This window comes from Balaenoptera acutorostrata, chromosome 6, assembly GCF_949987535.1.
Source record: "Balaenoptera acutorostrata chromosome 6, mBalAcu1.1, whole genome shotgun sequence".
Taxonomy (NCBI): domain Eukaryota; kingdom Metazoa; phylum Chordata; class Mammalia; order Artiodactyla; family Balaenopteridae; genus Balaenoptera; species Balaenoptera acutorostrata.
This window is the reverse complement of record NC_080069.1, coordinates 82,231,773-82,245,348: the sequence shown is the minus strand read 5'-3', so window position 1 is coordinate 82,245,348 and position 13,576 is coordinate 82,231,773. Positions and strand designations below refer to the sequence as shown.

Here is a 13,576-nt window from a genome sequence, read left to right as displayed (position 1 = left end):
TAAAACATTTTTTTTTTTTTTTTAATTTTATAGCTACTTTATTTATTTATTTATTTATTTTTGGCTGTGTTGGGTCTTCAGTTCGTGCGAGGGCTTTCTCTGGTTACGGCAAGTGGGGGCCACTCTTCATCGCGGTACGGGGACCGCTCTTCATCGCGGTGCGCGGGCCTTTCACTATCGCGGCCCCTCCCGTTGCGGGGCACAGGCTCCAGACGCGCAGGCTCAGCAGCTGTGGCTCACGGGCCTAGCCGCTCCGCGGCATGTGGGATCTTCCCAGACCAGGGCTCGAACCCGCGTCCCCTGCATTAGCAGGCAGACTCTCAACCACTGCGCCACCAGGGAAGCCCTATACTAAAACATTTAACTAGATTTCTAAATCTTGGTAACATGAATAAATAGGTAGGCAAACCTACTCTTCCACTAAAAGCAACAAAAATGGTTGGATATAAAGCAAAACAAACAAACAGCAACAACAAAACCTACTAAAAACACTAAGAGGAGGCAAGAAAGTAAGGATCTATGAAGCCAAAAATCAAATTGAAAGAGAAAACCTAACAGATTTAAATGGGAGCCATAAAAATTTTATCCTGAGACCATTTTCTGCACTTGGTAAACTTTGGAACTCCTTTCCATAGCCTCACAGAGTATAAGGAACAGATGACAAAAATGAGGAGTCTAGCAGGAGTTCTTTTCACAAATCTGGGATCTAAAAGGTACATACTCAAAGTAAGAGTAATCCAGAAGTTAAACCTCCCTGTCCCTAAAACCTACCCATAGGAGAATGCAAAGAATGTCTCTGAAAAAAACTGGGAAAAAGGGGTAGTCTCCCTGTGAATCATAATCACAATACAGTCCTCAAGTGGATATGTAGCACAACTTTTGTCATTCCAAAATATCTCAAGTAATGACTTTAGATAGTGGCCCCACCAACATGCTCGAGATACCTGGCAGGAAAAAATGAAATTCTTCCCTGAATGAAAGTCCATTTATCCTAGACTTCAGGGAACTCTACCAAATAATTTTCCAATAAAAATGAGTAGCTCACAATCAAAAATCAACAAAAAGACGAAGGTTAACATGAATATAAGAAACAGCAGAAATAAAAGAGAGGAGAAAGAAAAACACAAAAGTCTTCACATAATGGAACTGAAGAGATAATTATCTGGTGAGACAATATAAAATAACTATACAGTTGACCCTTGAACAACACAGGTGAGTCCACTTACACAAGAATATTTTTCAAAAGTAAATATTTACATTACTACATGGTGTCTGGTTGGTTGAATCCGGGGATGTGGAAGAACTACAGATACAGAGGGCCCACTGTAAATTATACACAGATTAACTCTCGCATTATTCAAGGGTCAACTGGGCTTATATGTTTGAAGAAATAAAAGACAAGTTTGAAGATATCCATGGGAAAGAGAACTATAAAGAATAAAAAATCAGGGCTTCCCTGGTGGCACAGTGGTTGAGAGTCTGCCTGCCAATGCAGGGGACACGGGTTCGCGCCCTGGTCCGGGAGGATCCCACGTGCCGCGGAGCAACTGGGCCTGTGGGCCACAACTGCTGAGCCCGCGCGTCTGGAGCCTGCTCTCCACAACGGGAGAGGCTGCGATAGTGAGAGGCCCACGCACCGCGATGAGGAGTGGCCCCCGCTTGCCACAGCTGGGGAAAGCCCTCGCACAGAAACGAGGACCCAACACAGCCAAAAATAAATTAATTAATTAAGTTGAAGCAGCCCAGAGACATAATCACCACTTTAAAAAAAAAAAAAAAAAGAATAAAAAATCAGATTTTAAATATAACAAAGCAGAATTCCTAAAATGAAAATATAATCACTGAAATTAAACTCAATGGGAAGATTATTAAGCACATTAGACAGCTGAAGAGGGATTCAGTAAAAATCAGAAGATAAATTAAAGGAAATTACCCAGCATGCAACAGAGGAAAAACAGATGGAAAGAAAACAAAATATATAAGTTAAGAAGAATGACAGAGTAAAAAAAGCTAAAATATATTTAGCCAGAGTTCCAGAAGAGAATCAAGAGAAAAAAAATCTGAAGAGTTAATGTCTAGAAATTTTCCAGATGGATTTTCTAGAAATAATTAAATCTACCAATCCTCAAACTGGTCCACAGTTGGATATATCATACTGAACCTATAGAATATAAAAGATAAAAACATCTTAAGTGCAAAAGAAAAAGGACAGATAATCTACAAAGAAGCAGCAAACACACCAACACCTGAATTTTCAACATCAGTAATGGGAGCCAAAAGACAGTAGAATGGTCACTTCAGTGTGCTAAGAACAATATAATCACCAACTCTGAATTATATATCCAGTAAAAAATATCTTTCAAAACTGAGGACAATTACTTTCAGACCAAAACCAAACAATACAACAAACAAAAGAGTTTGCCATCAGCGGACTCTAAATAAAGAAAAAAATGTATAAATGAACTACCGAAAGAAAAGAAATAATCCCAGATAAAAGGTGTTAAGTTCAAATAGGAATGAAGAGCGAAGAAAGTAGTTGATATATAGGTAATTATAAACCAGCATTGACTCTACAAACAAAAAATGTCCTATGAAGTTAAAACAAGAAAAAAATAACAATAGCATGTAAGTAATGAGGATGGTGAAAGGAGTTCAAGTGTTCTAAAGTGTTCCTTGCAATGACTGGGAGAAGGTAAAATGTTTTATTAAATTTTATCTCAACAAAAATTTGTGTTTTAATTACTACAGTAAAAAGAGAAAGAGAATATTTAAGTTTCAAACGGTACAAGGGTGGGAGTGGAGGAAGTAATGCTAGAATTTATCCCAAGTCAGGAAAGAAAGGTCAAGAAATATAAGACTGTCAGTATCACAGCTTGAAAAACATCTCACATATGTTGTTGACATGACACATCTAAAAATAAAGATAGAGGGAAAAAGTAAGTAAAAGAATAAAAAATCATATAGCAGGCAAATTATAACCAAAAGAAACCTAGAATATCCATACTAATATCAGAACAAAAAAAGAAAAAATATTAAAAAATTGAAGCATGACTAAAAATATTGACAACTTCATACAGATAAAAGATTTGGTTCATTGGGAAAAAAATATCTCTGCATGTACCTAATATAGCACCAAACTTTATAAAGAAGAAAATTACAGATCTACATGAAATAGACAAATCCAAATTGAAAGTTTGGTAAATAACTGTTAGAATATGGTGAAACAAGAAGGAAAAGAAATCCAGTAAGGATACAAAAGATTTGAAGTACATGATAAACAAATGTGACTTAAAGGATATGTATAGATATTAAAAAGATATGCTTTTCAAACATATGTGGAATATTTTTAAAATTACCATATATTGAGTCAGAAAGCAAGTCTCAACAAACTACAAAGCATTAAAAACCACAGAGGTCATCTCTATAGTCAACTATATTTTAAAAATGGAATCTCTAATTTAAAATCTTCCCCAAAGAAATCTCCAAAACCAAATTATGCCAAACACTGAAAGAAGAAATGAGACCCAACAAACCAATTGGCTGAACAAACCAATCTTACACAAACTCTCCAAGAGAATAAAGAAGGATGGAACTTTTATTTTCTGAGGCCAATATACTAAAATCTGGAAGTCATTACAAGAAAGGAAAATGACAGGCCAGTTTCTGTCATAAACAGAATTTCAAAAATCCTAAAAAAATTTTGCAATTAACTTGAATGTGGTACATAGGTTAGACCTTTCTAAGTGTAAGGAATGATTATCATTATACCTAAATTTAAATATAAAGGTACCAAATTAGCTTCAATTAAAACTGTATCTAGTCTAGAAATATAAACTCAAAAAATACTTTACTAAAATCAGCACAACATGACTGAAAGTTCAGTATAAGTACTTAATTCACCAACATTAATACTGGCATTTACCTGCTGCTGTCTTATCACGAAATTCTTCAAGTTTTGTCAAAGTCACTGAAGTCAGCTGTGCTAGATTTACCTCTTTTGGAGGTCTGAAGAATTCCACTATACTATTAACTGTTCTCTGTTAAAATAAGCATCATTAACATGAGGCACAAACTCAAGGCAAATTGAAATATATTAAAACTTAGGAATTACAAAAATGCTTACTGCATCATATAGCATTTCTAAAGGTTCAGCTTCTATGATACACCTTTGAGCAACAGTTTCATCTAATGGATTTATCTCAAATATAATTCGCAAGAGTGATGCAGCATCATCCAATGAAGACAGGAGGCGGGGTTTTGTTGAATTACCTGGTAAGCCAGTAACATGAAATGAACCTATCTGGGTTTCAAATCTGCATGAAAAAAGATAGGACAGAAATTAGCAATCAGTACAATTTTAAAGTATTTTTCAAATTAAAAATAATAAAATAAAAATAAAAACAATTTCACTTTAGGACTTCCCTGGTGGTGCAGTGGTTAAGAATCCACCTGCCAATGCAGCGGACACAGGTTCGAGCCCTGGTCCGGGAAGATCCCACATGCCGCAGAGCAACTAAGCCCACGAGCCACAACTACTGAGCCCGCGAGCCACAACTACTGAAGCCCGTGCGCCTAGAGCCCCTGCTCTGCGACACGAGAAGCCACTGCAACATAAAGCCCCCACACTGCAACGAAGAGCAGCCCCCACTTCCCGCAACTAAAGGAAGCCCGCACATAGCAATGAAGACCCAACACAGCCAAAAATAAAAATAAATTTATTAAAAAAAAAAATTTCACTTTGCATTTCTTGCTACTCCATTCCATGCACACCGAAGAAAATATACAACTATTAGATCTAAACTGACATAGATTAATTCACAAAGAACTCTATTCACATGTTGATTTCCAGATTAAGAAGCTTTTGAAGGGTCAGGGGTTTCTGGTTCCCTATGAAAGGAGTTTGAAGTCACCACTCCATATTAACAACAAGTAAAAAGCTGAACAAACCAAAAAATCAACAACTCTTCTTCGATATGTAAGAGAGGGGAGTACACAGGGCAAACTGCTGCCCCTAAGACTGAAAAGACAGACAGGGAGTCATGGCTTACCAGAGCAGAGATCTGCAAAAAGGAAACCACCACGGACACTAGAGCCAAGGTTGGAAAACCTAAACTGTAATTGAATTGCTGGAGACTTAGTGTGGACAACTCTGAGAGTTAAAAACTCCAGAGGGAACTACAATGAGGCATCACCTGACACCGGGCAGAATGGCCATCATCAAAAAATCTACAAACAATAAATGTTGGAGAGGGTGTGGAGGAAAGAGAACCCTCCTACACTGCTGGTGGGAATGTAAATTGGTACAGCCACTATGGAGAACTGTATGGAGGTTCCTTAAAAAACTAAAAATAGAGCTACCATATGACCCAGCGATCCCACTCCTAGGCATATATCCAGAGAAAACCATAATTCGAAAGGATGCGTGCACCCTGATGTTCACTGCAGCACTATTTACAATAGCAAGGACACAGAAGCGACCTAAATGTCCATTGAGAGAGGAATGGATAAAGAAGACATGATACATATATACAATGGGATATTACTCAGCCATAAAAAGGAATGAAACAGTGCCATTTGCGGAGACGTGGATGGACCTAGAGATTGTCATACAGAGTGAAGTAAGTCAGAAAGAGAAAAACAAATACTGCATAATATCACTTATATGTGGAGTCTAGAAAAAGGGTACAGGTGAACTTATTGGCAAAGCAGAAATAGAGTCACAGATGTAGCGACTTTACGGTTACCAAGGCGGGGGAGGGGGGGAGAAGGGGGACGAATTGGGAGATTAGGATTGACATATATACACCACTATGTATAAAATAGATAACTAATGAGAACCTACTGTTTAGCACAGGGAACCCTACTCAATGATCTGTGGTGACCTAAATGGGAAGGAAATTTTTAAAAGAGTGGATATATGTATATGTATAACTGATTCACTTTGCTGTACGTCAGAAACTAACACAATATCGTAAAGCAACTAAACTCCAATAAAAATTAATTAAAATAAAAAACTCTAAGGGGACCCAGCCACAGGGGAGTCCCCCAAATAATCTGAGATACACCTCCAGGAATTCGACCAGGTTCCCACAGTAAATATTGGAGAAATATCCCCTCCTCAGGCAAGTGGAGAGGAAGATGAACCATTTAAAAATATGCCAGAGCACTCTGCTGTTCTTAGCAAGGCCTGCCCTCTGGAGAAACGAGTTCACTAGAGCCTTACCTAATGGGGTATTATCAGAGTCAAAATGACCAAGAGAAGGGAAATATCCAACTCCAGTCAAGTCTACCACTCCACATGGGGGGAGGGAAATACCCAACTCCAGCCCACACTACCCATTCTACCCCCACTAAGGGGGTAGGGAAAAAAACTGAGACACTCTTGTTAAGTTCACAGTCCAGAAGCACAGGCTCATTCAAAGACTGAGAGCTCATCACAGGACTACAGAACTCTTCCCTTTCTCCCACATCTTATAACCAAATTATTAAGGACCTATTTCCTTTTACCCAGTATATAATGTCTGGCTATCAGGAAAAAATAACAAGGCATACAAAAAGGCAAAAAACACAATTTGAAGTGACAGAGCAAGCATCAGAACCAAACATGGCAGGGATGCTGGAATTACATGACTAGAAATTTAAAGCAACTACAATTAATATGTCTGACGGTTAATATGTCTAACAGATAAAGTAGACAATCTGCAAGAACAGATGAACAATGTAAACAGAGGGATGGAAATCCTAAGAAAGAACCAAAAATGAATGCTAAAGATAAAAAACACTGTAACAAGAATGACTTTGACGGGCTTATTAGGAGACTGCACAGTTGCACAGCTAAGGAAATCCCTGAGCTGGAGAATATATCAGAAAAATCATAAAAATACAGAAAGCATTTCTAAAAAATCAGAAGAGAATATCCATGCATAACTACAAAAGGTGTACCATACAAGCAATGGGAATACCAGAAGGAGAAGACAGAAAGGAACAGAAGAAATATTTCAATCAATAATGATTGAGAATTTCTCCAAATTAATATCAGACACTAAATAACAGATTTAGGAAGCTCAGAGAACATCAAGCAGAATAAATGCCAAAAAAACCCCACAAAATAAACAAAACAAAAAACAAAAAAAACCCACTGCACCTAGGCATATTTTCAAACTATAGAGAATCAAATATAAAGAAAAAAATCCTAAAAAGAGCTAGAGAGGAAAAAAATCCTTACTTATAGAGAAGCAAAGATAAGAATTACTTCCACATTCTCAGAAACCATACTAGCAAGAACAGAGTATAACAAATATTTTGAAGTGTAAGAGCAAAAAACTCTAAACTAGAATTCTGTACCCCGTGAACTCTCCCTCCAAAAGTAAAGAAGAAATAAAGACTTCCTCAGACAAACAAAAATCGAGAAAAATTGTTGCCATCAGACCTGCCTTTCAAGAAATATTAAAAGTAGTTACTTAGAAGAAAATAAATGTAAGTTGGAAACTCAGATTACATAAAGAAAGAGCACTGAAGTAGAAAAGTGAGGGTAAAATGCAAACATTTAATTGTCCTAACAGATTATTAGTATGTTCATTGTTAATAATCTAACAGTGTATTGAATAACAGGAATGACACAAGGGATTAGAGAAAGGAATTAGAATATTTTGTTATTATTGGGTACTCACATTACCTGTGAAATAGTATAGTATTACTTCAAAGCAGACTTAGATCAGTTGTAAAAAAAAAAACAAAAAAACAAAAAAACAAAATTGAGTTATTTGTAGTGAGGTAGATGGACCTAGAGTCTGTCATACAGAGTGAAGTAAGTCAGAAAAAGAAAAACAAATACCATATGTTAACACATATATGTGGAATCTAAAAAAAAAAAAAAGGGCATGAAGAACCTAGGGGCAAGACGGGAATAAAGACACAGACCTACTAGAGAATGGACTTGAGGATACAGGGAGGGGGAAGGGTAAGCTGGGGCTAAGTGAGAGAGTGGCATGGACATATATACACTACCAAACGTAAAATAGATAGCTAGTGGGAAGCAGCCGCATAGCACAGGGAGATCAGCTCAGTGCTTTGTGACCACCTAGAGGGGTGAGATAGGGAGGGTGGGAGGGAGGGAGACACAAGAGGGAAGAGATACAGGGACATATGTATATGTATAACGGATTCACTTCATTATAAAGCAGAAACTAACAGACCACTGTAAAGCAATTATACTCCAATAAAGACATTTAAAAAAAAAAAGGCATTCCACAATAAAGATGTTAAAAAAAATTAAATAAATAAAAAGGCAAAAAAAAAAAAAGCTATACATACTACTATATATAAAATAGATAACTAATGAAGACCTACTGAATAACAGAGGGAACTCTACTCAATACTCTGTAATGACCTATACGGGAAAAGAATCTAAAAAAGAGTGTATATGTGTATGTATAACTTTTTCACTTTGCTGTACAGCAGAAACTAACACAACATTTTAAATCAACTATACCCCAATAAAAATTAAACATTTTTTTAAAAATTAAAATAAAATAAAACAAAAAACAAACAAAAAAGTATATTAAATGCTCTAGGGCAACCACTAAAAAAAGTTTTAAAAATTTTGACTGATGTGCCAAGAAAAGAGAGAAAATGGAATCATACAAAATGTTCAATTAAACTGCAAAAAGAAGAAAAGACATGGTAGACAAAAATAGGAACAAAGAACAAGGGCAATAAATAGAAAACAGTAACAATTATGGTAGATATTAATGCTAAGAGAATAAGAAAATAAGCCACAGAATAGGAGAAAATATTTGCGAACAACACATCTGATAAGGACCTGTTATCTAAAATATATAAAGAACACTTTAAACTCAACAAGAAGAAAACAAACAACACAATTAAAAAATGGGCTAAAGATCTTAACAGACACCTCACCAAATAAGACTGACAAATAAGCATATGAAAAGATGCTCTACATCATATGTCATCATGGAAATGAAAATTAAAACAACAGTGACATACAACTACGTACATATTAGAATGGCCAAAATCTGGAATAATGACAACACTAAGTAATGACAAGGATGTAGATGGAGCAATAGGAACTCTCATACAATGCTGGTGGGAATTCAAAATGGTACAGTCACTTTAGAAGAAAGTTTGGTGGTTTCTTACAAAATTAAGCATATTTTTACCATGTGATCCAGCAATCGGCTCCTTGATATTTACCCAAAGGAGCTGAAAACTTATGTCCATAAAAAACCTGTACAGAGCTGTTTACAGCAGCTATATTCATAACTGCCAAAACGTAGAAGCAACCAAGATGTCCTTCAGTAGGTGAATGGATAAACAAACTGTGGTACATCCAGACAATGCAATGCTATTAAGTGCTAAAAACCATGAGCTATCAATTCATGAAAAGACATATAGGAAGCTTAAATGCAAATCACTAAGTGAAAGAAGCCAGGCTACACACTGTATGATTTCAACTACAGGACATTCTAAAAAAGGCAAAACTATGAACACAGTAAAACAATCAGTGTTTGGGGGAGTGAGTAAGGAACAAATAGCAGAATGGAGGATTTTTAGAGCAGTGAAAATACTGTGTGTGATACTGTAACAATGGACACTTGTCATTCTATGTTGTCCATACCACAGAATGTACAACAAGAGTGCGCCACGATGTAAACTATGGACTTTGGGTGATTATGCCAGTGTAGGTTCATTTTTAGTAAAAATGTACTATTCTGGTGAGTGTATTGATAATTGCAGGGGGTTCTGTATGTGTAGGGGTAGAAGGTATATGAGAAATGTCTATACCTCCCTCTAAACTTTGTTGTAAACCTCAAACTGCTCTAAAATAATAAAGCCTTTAAAAAAAAAAAGTTAATGGATAAGTATTGTCTTTGGAAGTGACAGAAAAAGGTGCTCAAATAATCGAGTTTCTCCACTGAAATGACAATTAAACTAGCAAAAACTCCCAGAATCAACTTTCTTGCAAGTCTGGAATTTAATAAAAAACTTACAGCAACCAGGGAAAAATGAAAGAAGGAAAAGACAGCTGAATTTCAGAAAGGTAGCACTCTGCCATTTCTGTTTATCTGCCTATCATCCCCATTCCCTAGCAAAGCAGTGGGCAACATTCCTGGTGTGGCTTCCTGGAGCCAGGGGACTAACACAAACGCTATGCTATGAATGTCTGTGTCCCTCAAATTTCATTTGTTAAAATTCTAATGCCTAATGTGATGGTTATTTGGAGGTAGGACCTTTGGGAGGTGATTAGGCCATTAGGGCAGAGCCCTCATGAATGGGATTAGTAGTCTTTAAAAATAGGCGCTAAAGGCTCCAGGATAGGTTGCAAGCCACCGCTGCTGCCCTCCTGGGCTCCAGGACCAATCTTGAGCTGCTGCTGCCACTCTTGCAGGCTCCAGGAGTGGTTGCAAGCTGCCTCTGCCACCATCATGGGCTCTGTAGGTGCGCACGAGCTGCCATTGCCACCAAGTGCCCTGGGAGCAGGCACCAGTAGCTGCATCTACACACCCCCTACTAAGGGGATAACGGCCAGCACATGCTGAAGAAAGGAGGCCACAGGCATTCATACTAAAAACAGCCCTCACACCAAATATATTAAACCCACACAAGCTACCCAGGGATGCTCACACATATAAAAAGCCCTCCAAGACCACAGTAGACAATTGTTTCTCCGAAACTCACAGAGTAAGAGAAATATAAGTAAAATGAAGAAGCAGAGGAAACACTCCCAGTTAAAAGATCAAGAGAATTCCCCTGAAAGAACAAACAATGAAACAGACATCTTCTGTCTAACAGACACTGAATTCAAACAGGAGATAATGAAAATACTGAAGGAATTAAGAAAGGCTATTGACCGAAATGCAGAGTACTATAAAAAGGAACTAGAAAATATAAGGAGGAGCCAAGAAAACTTAGAAAACTCATTTGCTGAGACAAAAAGTGAACTAAAGGCAATGAATAGGAGAATGAATAATGCAGAAGAATGAATAAGTGATCTGGAAGACAGAATAATGGAAATCACCCAATCAGAACAGCAGACAGAAAGCCAAATGAAAAAAAAAATGAAAGCAATATATGTGATAATATAAAATCTACAAATAATAGGGATTCAAGAAGGCAAAGAAAGAGACAAGGGGACTGAAAAAGTATTTGAAGCAATTATGGCCGAAAACTTCCCAAAACTAAAAAAGGCAATAGAAATCCAGGTAAAGGAAAGCACAGAGAGTCCCAAACAAACCTACACCAAGACATATTATAATCAAAATGTCAAAAGTTAAAGATAAAGAGAGGATTCTAAAGGCAGCAAGAGAAAAACTAAGAGTTAATTACAAGGGAATCCCCATTAGGCTATTGGCTGATTTCTCTACAGAAATGTTTTTGGCCAGAAGGGAATGGCAAGATACATTCAAAACCCTAAAAGGGAAAAAATATGCAACCTAGAATACTCTACCCAGCAGGATTATCATTTAGAATAGAAGGAGAGATAAAGAATTTCTCAGACAAGCAAAAACTAAAAGAATACAGCAATACTAAACCTATCTTAAAAGAAACACTGACAGGTCTTTTTTAAACAGAAAAGAAGCAAGAATCTATAGGAAAGAGAAAATCACAACTGGCAAGTAAATCACTTAAATAAGCCAGTACATTTTTTTACTTAAAACATCAAAACAATCTTGTGAAAACAATGATAACCACAATGAACAGCAAAATGATAAACATGAAGAAGTAAAAGAGGACTTCAAAATCATAAAATGTGGGGGAGAAGAGTAAGAAAAGATAGATTCTTTGTTTTTGTTTTTTTTACAATGTGTTTGAGCCTATATGACTATCAGTCTAAAGCACGTATATAGCAAGGGGTAAAAATACTCAAAAAACAGGGTAACCACAAATGAAAAACCTGCAATAGATTCACTAAAACCTAAAAGAAGAAAACAAAGGCATAAAATAAAAGGAAATCATCAAACCACAAAAAAGAAAAGCAGGGGAATTCCCTGGCGGTCCAGTGGTTAGGACTCTGCGCTCTCACTGAGAAGGGTCTGAGTTCAATCTGTGGTCAGGGAAATAAGATCCCACAACCCGTGTGGCATGGCCAAAAAAAAAAAGAAAAAGAAAAAGAAAGGAACAAAGAAGAAACACAGAATCAACTGGAAAACAAGGTTTAAAAAGGCAATAAATACATGTCTATCAATAATTACCTTAAATGGCAATGGCCTAAATGCTCTAATCAAAAGACAAAGAGTGGCAGACTGAATCAAAAAAACAAGAGCCTACAATATGCTGCCTACAAGAGACCCACCTTAGAGCAAAGGACACACATAGATTGAAAGTGAGGGGATGGAAAACATATTTCATGCAAACGGAAATGACAAAAAAGTGAGGGTCACAATACTCAAATCAGACAAAATATACTTTAAAACAAATGCCATAAAGAAAGATAAAGAACGACACTATATAATGATAAAAGGATCAACACAAGAAGAGGATTTTACACTCATCAATATATATGCACATAATACAGGAGCACCCAAATACATAAAACAAATACTAACAGACATAAAGGGAGAAACTGATGGGAACTCAATAGTAGTAGGAGACTTTAACACCTCATTCACATCAATGGACAGATCTTTGAGGCAGAAAATCAATAAGCCAACAGAGATCCTAAATGATAAAATAGAACAGTTAGACTTAATTGATATTTTTAGGACATTACATCCAAAAAAACCAGAATACACATTCAAGTGCACATGGAACATTCTCTAGGAGTGACCACATACTAGGGCACAAAACAAGACTCAACAAATTCAAGAGTATAGAAATTATCTCAACAACTATTATGACCACAACAGCATGAAACTAGAAATCAACCACAGAAAAAGAAATGAGAAAAAAAACAATTACATGGAGACTAAACAACATGCTACTAAAAACTCCAATGGGTCAACAATGAAATCAAAGAAATTAAAATACACCTTGAGACAAAGGACAATGAAAACACAACCAACAAAATCTATGGGATGCAGCAAAAGCAGTTCTTAGAGGGAAGTTCAGAGTAATACAGGCCTTCTTTAAGAAAGAAGAAAAATCTCAAATAACCTAACCCACCACCTAAAAGAATCAGAAAAAGAAGAATAAACTCTACCTAAAGTTAGCAGAAGGAAGGAGACAATTAAAGACCAGAGGGGAAACAAATAAAATAGAGATTAAAAAAACAATAGAAAAAAAATCAGTAAAACCAAGAGCTGGGTCTTTGAAAGGGTAAACAAAATTGACACACCTCTGAGCAGGCTCACCAAGAACAAAAGAGACAAGACCCAAATAAACAAAATAAGAAATGAAAGAGAAGAAATCACAACTGAGACTGCAGAATTACAAAAAACCATAAGAGAATACTATGAATGATTGATTATATGCCAACCAATTTGACAACCTAGAGGAAATGGACAACTTTCTAGAAACATACAGCCCACCCAAACGGAATCAAGAAAAAATAGATAACTTGAACAGACTGATCACTAGAAGTGAAACAGAATCTGTAATGAAAAATACTCCCTACAAA

General features: G+C 36.5%; 1 protein-coding gene across 4 annotated transcripts in view; it reads right to left on the bottom strand.

The window, feature by feature from the left end:
• The window catches only part of VPS13A (vacuolar protein sorting 13 homolog A), a 273,046-nt gene that overhangs the window by 204,946 nt on the left and 54,524 nt on the right, over positions 1–13,576 (bottom strand). For all 4 annotated transcript variants that reach the window (XR_009008570.1, XM_007182294.2, XM_007182295.3 and 1 more), the window contains exons 18-19: positions 4,124–4,313; positions 3,923–4,037 (exon numbers count right to left, since the gene is read on the bottom strand). Coding sequence is in view for 3 of the 4 variants with exons in the window: in XM_007182294.2 (XP_007182356.2) it covers positions 3,923–4,037; positions 4,124–4,313 (305 nt within the window). In the remaining variant the exon portion in view is untranslated. The remainder of the gene's footprint in view (positions 1–3,922; positions 4,038–4,123; positions 4,314–13,576) is intronic.